The sequence below is a fragment of the Trachinotus anak genome, unplaced genomic scaffold (assembly GCF_046630095.1).
Source record: "Trachinotus anak isolate AG129_WGS33_773 ecotype Australia unplaced genomic scaffold, CSIRO_AGI_Tana_v1 ptg000007l, whole genome shotgun sequence".
Taxonomy (NCBI): domain Eukaryota; kingdom Metazoa; phylum Chordata; class Actinopteri; order Carangiformes; family Carangidae; genus Trachinotus; species Trachinotus anak.
The window spans coordinates 19,564,920-19,583,436 of NW_027273858.1; the positions used below are offsets into that span (position 1 = coordinate 19,564,920).

At 41.9% G+C, this 18,517-nt stretch overlaps 1 protein-coding gene across 1 annotated transcript; it reads right to left on the reverse strand.

Annotated features, from left to right (window-relative positions):
• Window positions 1–2,295: 2,295 nt before the first annotated feature.
• On the reverse strand, window positions 2,296–18,026 carry socs5b (suppressor of cytokine signaling 5b). The gene is made up of 2 exons (XM_071481263.1): window positions 17,263–18,026; window positions 2,296–10,749 (listed from the first exon to the last, which is right to left on the reverse strand). Exon 2 carries the CDS (start codon window positions 10,728–10,730, stop codon window positions 9,039–9,041), a length of 1,692 nt encoding a protein of 563 aa, XP_071337364.1. The 5' UTR covers window positions 10,731–10,749; window positions 17,263–18,026; the 3' UTR covers window positions 2,296–9,038.
• Window positions 18,027–18,517: the final 491 nt, after the last annotated feature.

Genomic DNA, 18,517 nt, shown 5'->3' on the forward strand with positions numbered 1-18,517 from the left:
GTGACAACACTTATGTGGAACCAGGCATTTTAAGTGTATTATTAAGTGTGTCTCACCAAAAAAGTACTGCACTTCTGTGTGAACCCTCATTATCAAATGACATAAAAATACATAATAAGGCTCTTGGCAAAGAACAGCAAGCAAAAAAAAAAAAAACCCTTTATGTTGATAACAGTGTGATGGTTCTCACCCTTGACTTGTCTTTTGATGCTGCTGCCAAAAACAAGCCAGCAACTGCTTAGTGCAGCTCAATGTGCAAACCACAGATAGAGTGGCTGGCACACTGGGCTGATAAGGAGGCGTCTTAGACAAAGCTGACTGGGCCACAGTGAGATGAAATCTGGAGGGTTTGGCCTGATGATAAACTGACAAGACCATCATCATATGCACTTTCACCCTCCTCCTCCTCCTCTTGTCAGTGACCCACATTCAACTCTGGATTCCACAACTTATTGCTTGAGAGTTATTGCTTGGTTTCTATTCTGGTAGTGCCAGAAGGTTTAACAGGGGACCTGAGGGTATGTTTTGAGAGCATGGATATTAATGTACTGTGGTACATTCATACAAGTTTTTTTACTCTGATTTGTTGGTTTCTCATCCTCGCTTTGAGCCAACAGAAAAGTTTCCTGCCCTGTACGGTGGCTCACCCTCACCCTCACCCTCCTCCTGGGTGAGCGTCAATTATTCATAAGCCTTGGGTAGCTAACTTGAAACCGATAACCCACATGCTATTTATACTTCATTTCAAATGAACAAATACTTAACTGTGAGGTTCCAGGCAGCTTGCTCGTGTCTGTCTGCATAGCCGCTGCTGGGCACAGTGAGGGGAGTTAGACTGTGGGTATGGCTGAGGTGGTTAGGAGGGGTGGGGGACGGTGGGGGTTCATCTGTCTATTGGGGAGAAAGGTTGAATCAGCAGCAGCACACGATAAGTAAGACTACAGGGTAGAGCTCAGAAAATACTATACACCCACCACCCCATTTACTTTATTCTTATTTACAACCTTATTTATTTACTGTATCCTATTCGTTACTGCTGCAAATACTTGATTTGTCTGCTGTAATCTTCCAAATCAATCCCACTACGGTCCTAAATCTCATTTTGTAGGCACAAATAAGCAAAATTATTAGTTTAAGTAGTTTGGCCTGTTCACAGAGAGGTAACTCTGTGTTCTTTGTACTTTATCCAGTTTACAGACAGATCTAGCCCACTGGTGAAGCAGTTCTGGCTCTTTTTGGGGTCCACAGACTGAGATCCATTCTACCCTGTGGCTTTCCCAGTGGGACCTACAGTCCACGTGACATTTCATCCACTTATAAGGTTAAATGTCGGTAACTTGCTTCAGTTCATCAAACTGCAGGATAGCTTCCAAGCCATGACTTAGACATGCAGTACTGAGCCCTGCATTATATTATTTATTTTAGCTATGTGTGTGTGTCTGTGTGCCCATTGTTAAATTCTTGGAATTGGCTTACAGTCACATTTCTGAGGACTTGATTAGGCTGTGTAGGAAATTGATTTATATCCTTTGGGTATTTAAATTGACAAAAGATTATGTGTGGTAACACTCTAGGTCTTGCTAAATTAAATTATAAAAGTATGTTATATAATGTTTAATTTTATAAAAGTTAACGGCTCTTTGAAAACAGCCAAATGTTTTGCTGCTTATTGTAGCTCTGCTCGGTTTGCACACTATCTTGAGTATGTTGACTTTGCTATTATTGTCGTCACTATGGCATCTTCTTGTCTTATATTAGTCGCTTCATTAGTTCTGCTGAAGGACAACTGATGAAAACTGATAAGACAACTGACAATAAGACTAACAAGATTCAAATGTTACCAGAGCCACATCATTAAACCCTGCACACACTCTACCCTCATGAGCTACAAGGGTCAGAGGTTACGACTGTAAATACACTGCACAGTTAAAAATGACTAATGAATACATTTTTGGATGCTTTCAGTGAATCATTTATGGACATTTTTTTTTTTCTGAAGTCAGTTTTACTATGCTGCTCAGGTAAAAATGTCATACTGAAGGTAACAGCGTTAAGGACAGATTTGACCTGAAGCCACGAGTCAGTGAAATTAAAATTGAAGTGTGTTGTCATCAACACATTAGGTGAGCAACTTATATATACTGGTTGGAGGTAGAGTTAAGAATAAGAACATTACCTGAATCAAACACCCAGATGTTACCGTGACCTCTGACCAAATCAGACACCACCAGAAGTGTTTTGCAGCATGACAAAGAAAACAAACATACACCATATTATATCATGGGCCAGTGTGGATTACACTTAACAGTTTTATTTGGAATATTAAGACAATGAAGCATAAGCCAAGCACCAAGAGTGACAGCTACAAGTGTCGCATCATACGGCTCTTAAAAATGAACGGGTTATACTGGAAAACAACTGTTTTTTTTTCTCTTTGAATGGTGAAGCAGATACACAGAACAGACAGTGAGATGTGAACATGATTATGCCATTTACACGCTCCAAATCCTACCTGACAGCAGAAGAAACGGGGAAAAAAAAAAAAGAAAAAGAAAATGAAAAAAGCGAGGAAAAGCAGAAGAAAATGGAACAGCGATATTCGTCTGACTACAGCTTGGTCAGCCTGTGGCAGCGGCTGCAGCCCCGGATTTGAGGGGCTCTTGTGATTGGTCAGAACGAATAAGGCAGTCTGGGAACACGGCAGCGCTGCAGAGTGACGACCATTAGTTCCCATCATTGTCAAGTCCTGTTGCCTCGGCACCCACATCCACACAGCAACCAATGTGCACATACAGCATTAAAGTGACAGAGGATTGCAACCATTGTTACACTACACTCCATTGCATATTAGGGAGAAGTAATAATGAAAAATAATAATTCTTTCATACATCTTTTTCTGTTTGTATATAGCACTTAACCCAGCTTTCTAAAATATATATGGGAACAAGGAAAAAAAATGTTTAAAATATCTTTTTTTTTTTTTTGTTTGTCCTCTCAACAGCTGAAACCATGAGTTGTACCGAGGTGGGGGTGGGAGTCTTACATCCTGGGGTGTTGCTGTTGTTGCTGTAAAAAGGGACAACTAGCGACATAACCAGCCCGTCTCTCATCCAGACCAGACCCAGTGGTTTCTTGCCACAAGCGAGGCTCTCATAGTGCAGCTAAATAGTGTCATACTAATGACAATATAAGGTCAAAATAGTTCAATTCATGGCATTTTGTTTTTTTTTTTTTTAAGAACATAGAATATACACATAAACACCTTTCTTTGTTTTCCCTTTTTGGGGGGAGTCACACACAAAGGTGGTGCTGGCTAAATGTGGTCCATCTTTACACATCCCTGGCTTAGGGTGGGGTTGGTGGGAGGGGGTGGTGTGGTGTGTGTCAATACCTGGGGTAGTGTAGGTGTTAGAGGAAGTGTCATGGTGTCTGCAAATGTGTGTGTGTCCCAGACAGTTAATGCACCACAGAAGAATAAAATGTATTTTCATCAGGCTCCTAATACACAACTCCATCATTCATCATACATACAATGTTTTTTTTTTCCTTCTCCTAAACCTACAGGTTATATGGCAAACATGTGCTACGCTTAACATCAGATATTTCCCATGGGGAAAACTGGGTTGAGAGGGTCCTGGGACTCTCCTTGCAACGGGCCTGCCTGAGAATAAGGGGTGGGGGCGGCTGGGATGGGGCAGAGAGGCCTTGTTCACTGGAGTCACTGTCATCACCCCTCACAGTCGACTCTGCTTCCCCTCCACTGGAACCCTCTTGTGTGGCTCTGTCCATACACTAATATACTACCACACAACACACACGCATGCACAGAGTCTGCAGCATGGTGGAGAATACAACTCCATCGACACAGCGTACAACACCTGAATATAAGTGAAATATTTTCAGGACCACCAGCTTCTTCCTAACACTCACACAAGTCTCTCCATCTTGAGCTAATACACATACAGTGCAGTCCATAAGTATTGGGACAGTGGGACATTTTCGGTTGTTTTGACTCTGTAGTGCAGCATACTGGTAATGAAACAATGACTATCAGGTTAAAGTGCTAACTCCCAGTTTTTTTACTTACATTTGAGAGAGTTCAAATCCACATTGGGGGGACAAAGAGGGAACACTGGCTTTTTTATATGCAATTTCAGGTCCAAGAAGGTGGACAATGATCCTTATCCGGTCCGAGTCCTGACCTCAGTCCAACCGAGGACGTTTCACTTGCTGATAACCAGACAAGCTCCTAAAACAAGTGAGGATGTACACGAATGCAGCTGCAGGCCTCGCACAACACCACAGACAGAGTGTCTGCACATGTATGTGCCAGAGACTTTGGCAGTGCAAAAGACGTTCAATGAAATTCAAATGTGAAGATTTACGTGTGTTAAATTTGTCTAACTGTGAAATTAATTTGTATGAAAAAGTATAATTCCTACCATGTTCACCCAGTATGGATATATATCCCTAAGTTCAACCTCAAAGTTGTCACTAAGCCCAACTGTCATTTTAAATACGATGGAGTAAAGAAACATGTTGCTGTCCTTATACTTGGAGACTGCACTGCAGAACACAAATACACAATTAAAGTGCTATTTACTTCAACAAATCCCTCGCCCTCTCTGTGAGCACGTTGTAGCACGTTCAGTGAGCCAGCTCCATCTCTCCTAACATCGCCCTGACAGGGTGGGAGAAAGAGCAGAGGGCAGGACAAACAGGCCTTAAGTTCACTCTAAACCAAAGTCCCCTCTACATCGAGAGAGAGAGAGAGGGAGGGAGAGGAGAGCAGTTGGGTATAATAACAAAAAAAAACAAAAAAAACTCCCTCAGTCATACAGCAGCCATAAGGCAACACAAAGTGGCCCTTATAGTACCCAGTAAATTTATATCCCCACATGGTAAAATTAGCCTGCGATTAGTGCCCACAAGTTGGGTGGAGTACGGTAAGGCGTTATATGCTATTGCTAAGCAGCAGCATGATCGGCAGGTGGCAGTGAGCAGTGTGTGTGGGTTTTCAAATAGATACAGTGGCTACAGACCCCTACACTTTGTGCTGTAGAGTTTATTTTAAATTGTTGTGAGGCAAAGATAAGGACAAGAATATAAAACCATTTCTAAAGTACAGTGGCCTCAACAATTTTGAAAGAAGAAGTTCGGAATTAACAGACCAGAGTCACCAGGCAAGTAGATCCCTGGTCTGAGAGGTGACCAAAAAACAGTCCCTCCACCAGAGCTTCATGAAGCCTCTGCAGATGTGGAGAACCTGCCTGAAGGACGACCATCTCAGCAGCCCTCCATTAGTCAGGCCTTTATGGCAAAGCAACACCATAGACCACAGTCTGAGACAGTTTTAAAGACTTTGAGAGAGTTTGTCAAACACCATTTAAAGGACACTGAGAGCCTGACTATCTGGTCTGATGAGACAAAAATGTAACTCTTTGTTCACAGACACTTCCCATCCAATTGGACGGAGCTTGAGAGGATCTGTCAGAAGAATGGGATAAACTGCCCACTGCCCTGGAAGCTGTAACTGCTGCCACAGGGGCTTCTACAGAGTCCTAAATTAAAAGGTCTGAATGCTTTGGTAAATTAAGAGATTTCAGTTTTAGATTTTTTATCAATTTGAAAAAATTGTAAAATCACGTTTTCACTTTGTCATTATGGATGACTGAGTACAGACTGATGGAAAAATTTAGCCATTTATAAAATCAAATCTACAACACAATAAAGGGGTATGAATACTTTCTGAAGCAGCTGTATGTATTTCTTCTATTTGACAATGTTGATGCTAAATATTGTGAAACATAAAAGTGTACATGCGAGCAACTAAAATGTCAGCCTTATCTCCCTCCTCCTCACGGTCACTCCTGCCACTGTAACACTTCAAGATGATTAACGTGGTATTCATGCTTCCTGACCACAAAATGCCGGGCAGTGGAAAATGCTCTGGACTTTAACGTGAGGAAATATTTGATAAACACTGATCAATTTAAAACCAAGTATAGAAAGTACAAACTGGTTTGTAAAATATGAGAAATATTAATCCTTTAACCAATGCCTTATACCTACACATTTTTTACTACCTTCATAAAAATGTCTTGCTGCCTGCCTGCTAAATATGTGAAAATAGGACGACTGTTGAGTTTCAGGATGGAGATGCAAGCTTCATATGGCCAGGTCCTCCCACGTGAATATGTTGAAGATGAGCAGCCTAAGTCTCCATACCCCTGTATGGAACTAGTTTTCACTTGTTTGTAAAGCCGATAATTTAGCTTAAATTTTAACACCACTGAGCAGTGCAATAAGCATCAGCCCAGTCGTTAACACACACGGCAGTGTGCAAGAGCTTTGGTCACAGTCTCAGATTTTAATGGGCGAGAAAACGCACTGACATTTGTTCATGATTCGTCCTAACTGATGAGGACAAAAATGACCTTCAACATATGTGCGGGCTGACAGACACATGAGCACATACACACAGACTAAAAAATGAACTAGTTTGACAACAATTTACAGATAAACCCTTCCAGTGATCATGAGCTCATTTGTGTCTCAGCTTCAGTATTTCGGTTTTACACATTACCTGCAGGCTTTTCATCTACATACTATATTTATTTTATAAAAACATTCTCTCAACGCCTTAAGGGAACCTCTGTTTGTTTGCACCCAACTCATTCTCCCACAGTCATGTGCATATGTGTTTTAAAAGGTAATGTGTATTTACTAGTAACTTAGATTTTGAGCTAATGCTTTTGCTGATGGCCAATTGCTGGATTATTCTAATCAAAATGCTCACAGTAACGAGTTAACCTTCCTGCCCTCTCATTAGGATTTGTCAAGTTGCAGCCAAGAACGTACACATGTGAGGGCTGGACAAACATGGGTATCTTGAGCTGAAATACGCTACAGTAGGGCTGGCTTTGGACCCTCTACCGACCTAATACTACCACACAAACCATAATATGACGGGAGACTAATACATGCATTAGTGAGTGAGAACTGATGTAACCAATGTAAAACTTACTTCAATAATCTGTCTTATCTTAACCATTAAAGCACCACTAAATTTTCTTTTGTTGAGCTTTAAGCTCATGCACCTCTTCATTGTTATGCTCTTCAGTCTCATTTGATAGTATCCTTTAACTACAAAGCAATTGATTATGGAACAAGACAAACGGTTTTCTAAAAAGGCACATAGGTTATACTTGTTTTCTCTTCACACTGAGAACACAACAGAAATGACTGGATAGCCAGCAGTGTTTTTGTCCCACACAACTGAAATCACTCAGATTACATAACTGAAGCTCTCAAGTATATGCCAACCTCTCGAGAATCGAGTGTTGCCCGCACTCAATGCTATGACTATAAATGCGACCAGGCAATGAGGGGATTTCTTGGGGTAAAGCTGTTAAGTGTGAGACATTAACTCCCAAGAAAAGGCAACATGACCTCTTTCCTGTTGGTGACACAGTGCTCGTCATTAAAACAGCTCCACACATTTTAACATGGATTAATAAAAGAAATATAAATTCAGGCAGGAAAGGGTACTGCAATCTAATCGTGGGAGTTGTAGTTCACTATCCTCACAGCAGATTCTTATATGACATCTGTTCTGCCCATTTATGATCTTTTACTGCATGAGGTCTCCCATGAAAAAGCCCATTACTAGTCAAATCCCATTTGTGCAAGCAAATCAGCTCACTGTCATGTTTAAAGGGATACTGGTATTTTGAATTTTTATGGATTGTCTTCACCCAGCACTTGTCACACGCACCCTCAAGTCTTCAGAAAGCACCTGTTAGCATTCCTTACAATAAACAAAGTGCACAGCTAGCTGCACTTATATTACAAGTGTCTGGTGAAGATGTGAGAAAAATAAGCAACCTGGATACACAGGGTCCAAGCTGTCTGTATAGCCAGATGTCACCAAAAGGTGCAAACTGAAAGGAGGAGGTGTAAAACTAAACACTATAAAGCCAGAGCATGACTCCATAGACACCAGACTGCTCAAATGTTACCCTTGAGTTAAATTTCATACAGGAAGAAATGAACTGGATGCATATGTGCACATTAGTGTGCAGAGAGCTTAGGTGCCTGTGGCTGGTGAGAAAGTGAAAGACTGCTTATACATCTGTAACAATGGCAAGAATCGTCAGAAAAATTCCGTATAGTCTGTCGCTCCTGTTTCAAAAGTAATTCTGCACAGTGGGGAAAATAGTTGACAAATTTAGACCGCTCACTAAATAGGACACAGTAGACTGATTTATTATTTAACGTTCACCATTACTGCTTAAGGAGGAACTAGTGCTTTTAAGGACTACTGTATTATCCTTAGAAAGCACTTAATTTCCCTGATGTGCTGGCCTGAACTCTATGGACCCTCTCAGAATTTGTCCCTGTCTCTGGCTCAGGTGATACTCATGCGTGCAAAGAGATGGCAAAGAATGTGCCTTATGTAGCTCTATCCATGGGACAAGCTCTGACTGCAATATACCAATAGCACCTCCAGATGCCCTCTCAACCCACACACACCTTAAAACCCTCTTGGGAAGGTGTCTCCACTAGGTGCTTTGACAAGCTAAGGAAATTTAAAAAATAGAGAAAGCACAAAGTGAACTGTACAACGTAGCCATGTGGGCCTAAATAGCAATTTGGGATGAACAGGGTTGGCATGCAGGCAGGTCTACAGGCAGGGTGATGTTGTGGGATCAGGCAGACATTTAGCACAAAACAGGAGAGAAAAGACACAAAGCAGTGATATTTGTGCTTTCCCTCCCTGTCAAAACAACCTGTTCAACACAAAAACATGTGCTTGCCAGACAGCATTATACTGAATATAACCATATGTATTTTTTGTGATGTAAGTAATAACTAAAACAAAGATTAGAATGAATCTTGTATAGCTTGTTATATTTAAATTCCATCCCCCACCAAAAAGAGAGCCATATCAGCATAGCCTCTAATTGGCTGATGAGGAATTTCTCAAGTTCTGTGATCCTGCTGCAGTGTGTGTACAGGCAATGGAGAAGCCCGCCCTATTTGACCTTGAGTGGCGGTTCCCTCTCCAGCCAGCGAACTCGTACTTTCTGTTTATAGTGATACTCCTTGAGGAAGTCCTGCAGGGCAGGGGGCAGCGGCAAAGAGCCTATGCCATCGTATGTGGTCCAGCGGCAGATGGCAGCTCGCGCCAAGTGCTGCAGGCCAAAGGGAAAGGTTCGATGGAGAGGTGCTGTAAGCAGCGGTTCAAAAAACATGCAGGCGCTGGGGTCCTTGTAGTGCTCCAGCAGTCCTGTGACGGTGGAAGAGTGAAAAACACAAGGGTCATGGGCGTCAAAGCTGAAGTTGTGGTTCCACTGCTCGATGCGGGCGTGCAGTGAGCGGTTGTAACGGCGGAAGCTAACGGAGAAGAGGTAGTCCTCCTGGGCTGAGTCACGCAGTAGGAAGGTGCCCTCTGGCCGTCCATCCAGCAGTGCCTCAGCCTCGTAGCGGTCCATCACACCCCAGTAACAGGGCAGAGCAGTGATCTGCAATAGGTCTGGCACCAAGCAGTGGATGTAGTCTATCTGGGTGTGAACCTTCCACGGTCCAGGCTGCTGCCGGCTCAAGTGACCATCCCCAGAGGCGTGCCTCTGCTTGGGCCTCCTGGCCTGCAGACAGAGGGTGGTCGAATCCTCCTCAGAATCACAGTCCTGGGCTGACGCTGAAGCCCCCAACACCTGCCCACAGGCCCCTGATGATCCAGCACTCACAGAGGTGCCAGTCCCTGAGGCCCGGCCATCCCCAGAGGCCTCTCCCATGCCAGGAGCCATCTTTGGTCCCAGTTTGTAGAGAGAGGAGCCTGGCACTGAGGCCTCCAGGGTGTGGATCTGTGCATTAGGTGGTGGGTCCACACCTTCCTCGATGCTAAGTCTGCGCCTCTCACGTAGACGTTCCTCTTCATCCTCAGGTGAGGGGTGGGCTGGGTCAAAGGCATCAAGCAGGGCAGTGGAGGAATGCGGGCTGACCGGTGCTGTGTGTTGCTTGATCAAGTGCCACTTGTGAGCAAGGTCTGAGCCTGGTGGGAAGGGGCAGGTCTCCAGCATGAGCTCTGTTAGGTGAATCTTACGTTTGGAGGTGACAGGGTTCTTAGTTGAACGGGAGCGTCTACGAGTGGGCAGGGGTAAGCACAGTCCTACTGTATCACTTAGCCGCTGGCGCAAAGACCGAGCATTCAGACTGCGTCCTCCAGATACAGAGTCGCTCATCTCCTGGATGGAGCTGACGGCGTAACGCCTGTCCCTACGGTTCCCACTCCCCCTTAAACGCCCAGACCGCCTATCTGCCTCCAGAGAGCTCTGGGTTTTGGTGGAACATGAATGTTTTTTCTTGCCCCCCCATGGAGCATGACGGGAATAGGAGTCTCTGCGGGCCAGGGGAACACCCCCTGATCCCCCCCGCACATCCTCAGTATCCTTGTCAATAGTGATCTCTACTATCTGAGGGATGTCCGACACACAGTTGTGATGACGGCGTCCTGATGTTACCATTGGCACTGGTAGGAGGCTCCTTGTTGGACTGGAGGCTCCTGATGCATGTGCATCACCTGAGCTGCCCCCTTGGCCAAGATCCACCACACAGTGGACGGCATCTGCCTCAACCCTGCTTTCACTGGGTCCTGAACTGTTGTTGTGAAAGAGTGTCTGGCATTTGCTCTTCAGGTTGCTCCACATGTTGCCCGCCTTCTTCATCAATAGGAGCCCCTGGGACCTGGAGGTAAGAGGAGACAAAACTGATTAAGTCACAGGTGGAGAAATCTTGCTACAGCAATGGCGCCTACATTTAATACTGAGGTACAAGCTATATAAAGAATGTCCTACATTTAAATTCCCCAGACTACTGTGTATCTAGTAATTAGACATGGTGTGAGTATAACGGGGCCAAAGTGTCTGAGAGGTGGGTGAGCTTGAGTAGTTGGAACAGCAGAGTTAGGAGTTGCCAGGCAGACGTGCAGGGACACAAGGCCACAGCTATAAATGAACCTAGGATCTGCTCACAGCTGATCTGCTGGTATGTACTGTATTACAGAGCCAGTCTAGACCTGACCAAAAACTTTCCCTGTAACAGCAGCAGACGGGGCAAACGTACATGCACATACACACTTACATATGTCATTGATTTATCACTTTCCTAGAATTTGACAGGGATTTGGAAGTAGTGGCACCAAATTGTGCTTGAATTTTACAGTGAGCAAAGTCACCACAGGTGCATGGCCTGCGAAACACGAAACCTCGAAGGATCCCATAATGCAGCATTCCCTTCCCTGTTTCTGACAGTTTTTCTAGACGTCATGGAGTTCTTTTTTTTTAAAGTTTTTTTTTTGGCCTTTTTAATGCCTTTATTGGATAGGTCAGTGAGAGAGTGACAGGAAAGTCAGGGAGAGAGAGGGAATGACATGCAGCAAAGGGCCGCGGGTCGGATTCGAACCCAGGGCCGCTGCGGGTAGGACTAAGCCTTAATGGTATGCGCTCTACCAGGTGAGCCACCGAGGCGCCCCACGTCATGGATTTCTTAAGATACACATTTTGTTGTTGCCAGTAAATCCATATCACTGTAGTAAACAGCCTTGCCAATATAAAAAAAATTCTGAAACACTAAGGTTTCAGTGTTTTGTTCCTAGAATTATATTACTACACCGTTTTTTTAAAAAGATATGAACAAATTTTATACCATTCTGAATAAATTCTGAAGAAAACATGAGTGTACAGTAACTGATAGCATTATTCAACATTATTCATGAGCAGTGCATCATATGTAAGAATATGTACTACAATTATAAGAGTTCTCATTGAGATTTAAATCCCTAATCCTGTCAGCATTCATGGCATGTGTTATTCATTAATATACAGGAACTCAACAAAGAACATCAGCCCCTCTGTGGCTCGTCTACCTCACTTCCTCCCACTTCTTTTCCTTTTTTTGATAAGCTAACTCAATATGCTTCTGGGCTAAAAGCAGATATTCAACTACCTGGCATCCTGTCAACCATCATGCAGACTTTGCCTCCAAATATTGATAAACACATTATGGATTTGCACAGTCAGCTGTGAGAGACAAGGACTCTGTGATGCACAGGAAACCAGACCGGTTATCAGCACATGACAGATTAAGTTGATTTGCTGAGGGCAGTTCTAAGGCCATCACTAACAAACTCATGACGTCTCTCCAGACCTGGCCATGGTCATCCCACATACTGACTCACAAAAGATGACAGTCTCTTCACTTGAAGATCTTTGTGATGCATACACCTACAATAAATTTGTTGCTATGAAAAAATAATGTCTTATTCACATAATCAGTTAAACTTCCAAATTTGACATGACTAACACGCTGTGATTCATCTCTTATTCTGTAATAAATGTGCATTCACACAATAAGCCTGAGAAAATGCATTGTCTAGTGTGTTGGACGTCTTCCTCTTATTCTCTTAACCAACAGTGCCAGCATCTAAATCCACAACTGGCTATACACTTCCAATCTGATTACCGCTGGCTTCAGATGGAACTGGAAAGATAAACTAGACATATTTTCTAACAAACAACATCCAAAGCAAAGCACCCACATGCTTTTCCGCACCAAATGCCAATTCAGCAAATGCATGAATGTTAAGAATCAGTTTGCTGATGGATTTGATTGTACTAACATCTGTATGCTGCAATTCAATTATACTTATTTAATCATACTTAAAAATATGTTGGGTTAAAGTTACAATCACTAAACCTGCTTTGTTTCAAAGCTGTGTTTAAAACTTCTGTCACAAACAATGAAGCCTATGTCATCACTGCAACACACACACACACACACACACACACACACACACACACACACACACACACACACACACACACACACACACACACACACACACACAAGGCGGTGGCCAGGAGTTACTTTGATACTAGATTTGATTACAAAATTATAATTATTATGCATCTGATTTTGGCCATATAAAATGCCAGGTGGATTTACTTACATTTGTCTCTGATTTACATGAATTTAAGTGTTAGTATTGTTGTTGCTAATGCTTATTTTCTGATGCTGTGTATGCTGTTGCAGATCCTTAGTAATAAAACTGGCAAAGACATTAACTGATAGTTAGCCAAATTATTAATTGATCATTAAAAGCTTGTAAAATACAAAATGTATGTTTTTCTTATTGAAGCCTTCGTTCAAATAATGACATGGTCAATTTTCTTCGACCAAAACACAAAGTTCCTACTTGAATCACAGTGCCCAACATTGCTCTTTCAGCTTGTGCACATCCTTACGCAACATGCTGTCTTTATCATATGATTATTTTCAACTGATCAATGTTGCACTGAGGACCATAGCCTTCAAATGTCGTTATTAATGGGAAAAAGTTAAATGAAGTGTCTGAATCTCCAAACACACTTCCTTCTGTTTGTATATATGTAAGAATGTATATATATTTAGTGAAATGTGAATCATTGTACACTGTGAGCCCTAATTGATCCAAAAAAATGTGCATCGATCCATCATTTTTCAGGGGATATTGAGCAATACTAACAGCAGTCACTATGAACTGGTTAGACAAACTGCTGCAGATAAGAAGAGCTGACTCTAGTTTGGGTGAACTCAAATTTGCAACATGTCACCAAGGTAAGAAACTTTTTTCATTGTGCCATTCCTGTTGTATGTGAAACCACTGGCACTGTGCCCACAGCACAAGCTCTGATTATAACTCCTCACATTATGGCAGGTATCCACACAGTGTGGAACTTCAACTGTCCCATGTATGCAAATATAATGTTGTGCCAACTGAGTATATCTTTATTAAGCTAATGCTTCCCTTATGCTGCAACAATTAACTGACTAATGAATCATCCAATCAAAAGATATATTCATTGCCAACCATTCTAATAATGGATTGTTTTCTTTAAAAGTCATTTTCAAGCAAAAATGCAAAACACTGGACAGTTCAAGGTTTTCAAATCTGAGAATTTTCAGCACTTCTTGGTTTTACATTATAGTACACTGCATATTTTCAGGTTCTGGGCTGTAGTCATAAAAAAATTGATGACTTTGCTTTTGTGCCAAATGATTAATTAAGAAAATAGCTGACAGATTAATAAATAATGAGAATAATTTTTTATTGTAGTCCTATGCTTAACTATAAAATAAAATTTCTACCAAAGTCCTTCAAGTTGTAAATTATTTTAATGATTTGATCCAAAACTTCTTACTGCAGCCAAATGACCAGTTGATGATTCAAATTTATTTAGAAAAGGTTCCTATAATTTGTGATACCCCAATATGCTACACCAGATATATATTGACTCTGATACAGACCTTCTATAAATGGATCACTTATTAGCCAGGCCTGACAGGGCTGCAATAAATATTGTTTCTTAGTCACTGTTTTCATAAATTTGTAACAACACAATTTTATAAACCATCTCGAACAACATAAACTAAAATCTGCATAAACTAAAGACAATGATGTATAATGTCTCTACTTTTAGTTAAGAGGTGATATGCCTCATGTTACACAAGGTAACAACAGATCTAACAATAATCTGAGAAAGAAATTTAAATAGACTAGTACTAGTATCAGACAGACTGGGCATCAGGTATCACAATCAGGATACAGAAAGTGGGAGCAGTACATCTCTATTTACAATTCCACGTTACATTTCAACTAAATTGTTACTTAAGCTGTTCATGATTTCAGTACGTTGGCTCAGTAACATACTAACACATCTTGACAATTTCAAGATTCAAACTAACTTAGACAGGCAATCAAAGATTTTACCAAAGAAGCAGTGTGACTCAAAACATACTTTAAGTATTTGTCCAGGCAACCTGACTTGAGAAGTAAACACATGCAAACAACTGCCTCTCATTCACCAAACCTTTTGTTTAAGCACAAACTCTTACCAGACACAGCCTAAATTTGCCAGATCTGTCTTGATTCTGTTATTGCACTGTCAGCAAGAAAACACTGATCCACAAACTACAACTGCATGTTCACACCCTGCTGTTTAACCTCCAAGATAAACTGGAACTGTGAGGCTAATGTTTTATCAGTTACATCTTGAGAGGCTAGAGTTTCCATCCGGGTTGGTGTGTTTTATCCCTCAGCTTGCTAATCACTTAAAAAATACAAACAATTAAAAGTTCCGGTGACCAAGAGACATGGCTAAAAGGGGACAGGATGTCCAAATTTTGGTAATTAGTATGATTAGAACACCCCTATAATTTAACCATATGACTGTCGCCACAATTTAACAATAGTAAATGTCAAAGGTTGAGAAGATTCACCTGACAAGCAAGGAGACCAAATGCTGGGAGCTGTACCATGAAAATGGTATGAATTACTATGAATGTGAAGGAATTACCACTGAGAGCTGAAAGCTCTTATGTGCAACTCTGATATTAAGATAATCTGCTCTGTGTCCTCATTTGCATGATCCATTCTTATGAGACATCAAAGAAACTGTTGGAGCTATCCCAAAGAGACAACATTAATAATACTGGATATGTCTGAACAAACAACAACAAAAATCACTAACATTCAGGTCAGTGCATTTAATTAATGTAAGGGTGGTGACACAAACCACTGTATGAAGTCAAACTCCCATATCAGACAATTTGCAGCAATGCACTAAATAAGAGCTTGCAACTACTTACTTACTTACTTGTGGTGGCATATCTAAGTTGCAACATTCATGTTAAACTCTAGCTCTAATCATTTATACAATTTTACAATGAAGACAACGCATTGTACGTCTACAGCTGGACATACAATGATAAGGCATCTCATATTGCAGATTTCTGCCTAGAATTAACTCCGCTCAACTAATTCAAGAGTGATTATCTGATATAGTCGTCCTATAGAATTCTCCACGAGTCGCCACTGATAACAATGGCCACACCAATAGTGCAATCCAGTCCACGACCATTTAAAGTCTCCCTGAAACAGAACTAGGCTACTTCTGCTCTCCGGCAGCCCAACACACCCATTCTCCTGGGATCACACTGATCTAAGAGGGCTGGAGAGAAGACAAGATTAAGGGAGGGCGCCTTCTCTGCTCAGACCAGACCAGAGTTAATGAGATATCTGCAGCGTCTCGCATTCTTAAAGATATGTGGCATGGCAGATAGCCATACAGGGTCTGCAAATGACTGATAAAACACACTGATTCTTCATATCATTTAACTCTCAACAAATATTAAGACTTTTTATAAAAATGTTGATATGGCAAGCTCTTCATGCTTTTTTCTCTACAAAACAGATTCAGACGGTATTTTTTTTTCTTCCTAAAAATAGACCTTTCAAATAGAGAAAGAACATGTACAGTCAAGCATATTCCTGAAATGCAATATTGTATTGTTGAACAAACCAACATAGTGAATGTAAAATGCTTAGTTTGCCCTAGTGTACCTTTGTTAGTAGTTTTCACTCAATAATTTATAAAGAAAACATTCAAGTTAGACTGATCAAAAATAAATAATTCACATTAGTTAAGTCAAATTATGTGGAAAAATACCATAACTTGCATTTCAAGACAAACACAGTTTAGAGTTCATGTTAACTACCTTAAGTTATTCCTACAATATAAAAGCTGCCTTCGTTTGAATGTGATTTCGTCACAGAGATTAACATGGACAGGACGGTCCCGTTACTCTAGCGGACAGACCGAAGAGGTATGTCTATACAAGAAACACAATAATCCGGCTATACCGTTGGAATAGCTAGTCTATAGAAATGGTTGGAAGGCCTTTAGGCTACTGGAGGCCCCACTTCTCCCCGGTCCCAGCCAGGTTAGCTGACTTGCTAACACGTTAACCATCCACAGCCAGCCCCAGCACACCGCTAAATGTGGCTGCAGCCGCGAAGATAACGTTAGCTAAGCCCACATTGCCAAGCTGGCTGAATGGCTTGAGTCCGATGTATAACATGTTTCGGAACTAAATAAGAAACGCCTTTATTTTAGTTGACAGCGGATGGCTAACTTACACTTCAGGCTTACGAGCTGTCAAATATGCTAACCGTTAGCATTCCCTGGAATGGGGGTTTCTAGCGTTTTAGTTAGCTTTGGCTAACCAGCCAGCTAGCGGGGTTAGCGGGTTAGCTCTTGAAAAATCGACACAAAAAATTATACAAATAAGCCAAGTGGTACAGTGATGTTTAAAGATGCTGCGTAGACAAATATGACATGCTTGGCAAGTAATGGTTTGTTTCTGGAAATCATATCTTACCCTTGTGCCTCCTGAAAGCCCTATTCAACTGCTCTCTTTGTCTGCAAAAAATGGCTATTAAGAGAAGTCAGGCATATATCCTCTTTGCGGACCACGGTGTCGGATGAAAGCACTAAAGGTACGCGGATACTTGACGGTATCATCCCGAATATTTAAGCAATAATTAGTTAAATACTAATAAAAAATATTTAAAAAGTTAAATTATTCTTTAAGTGCCGCGGAAGCCCGTTCTTCGTCATGGTGGGGGTCTTCTCCTCTGCCGTGGTCACTGCTGCCTCTAGCAGCCAATATGACGGCGGTCTCAGCCGACAGAGAGCCGGAGAGGCGGACGATGTTCAACGTGAGTGAACCCGACTGACGGCGGCTCAGTCCAATGGAGGAAAAGGAAAAGGCGGCCACTTCCGACGGAGCACACGGATAGGGAATGCCCAGGAGCTGGCTCCTGTTGATGGGCGTTCCGCGTCACCAATGAACGGGCAGAGGGGACCGGGGCTGTCCGCTGGCAGCTACTTGGAAACGTGGAGAGGTGAAGTGATGCTGATGGTGTCCCGGCCAGGGACACTACAGCCTCACTGATGTCATCCAGGTAAGAAGGCCAGCAGAGGCTCTGCCCATGAAGTGAGTGAAACCACGGGGCATGAGCCACACAACTAGGAATAGCTTAATTTCACATCTAAGATTAGAGAGTCTTAATTAAAGAATAATGATAACTACAATTTGCCTCATATTATCATCATACCCAAGGCCGGATGAGCAGTCGAGCAACTGCTCTGGGGATCTGGAAAGCTCAAGACCTAATATCAACTGGTTTCTAGTAATGTAATTTGAATGTGTTTGGGAATGTGCACCACCGAAGTACAATATTAAGGTTCTTAAGATGGTTCCACATGTTCAAATTCAGTTTTAAAATCCTCCCTATTCCAGTTTTGTGCTTTCTTATTGCACATTTGTAATTTGTTTTGTATTCAATCACATTACCACTTAGCAAAGTCAGGACAGGTAGTATCCTGCCATAGAAAAGCGAGAGCAGTAGGGGGTTATAAGGTGCCAAGAAGCTTATTTTTGCACTGGAGCCCTTAGCAGGGTAATCTGGACATATCAGTTGGACTTTAAAGTACAGAACAAAGTCATTTGTGCCCAAAAAAACAAAGAATAAAGGCATTTACTGGTGGAAATGACAGAATGGTAAAAGCTACAATCCCCCTAAGTGAAATAAAGTCAAACACTTACTAAAGCCATCATCTCAAACCTCAAG

Bases quoted from the DNA above. Each gene is read 5' to 3' on its own strand.
- socs5b (XM_071481263.1), bottom strand. From the start codon at position 10,730: ATGAAGAAGGCGGGCAACATGTGGAGCAACCTGAAGAGCAAATGCCAG.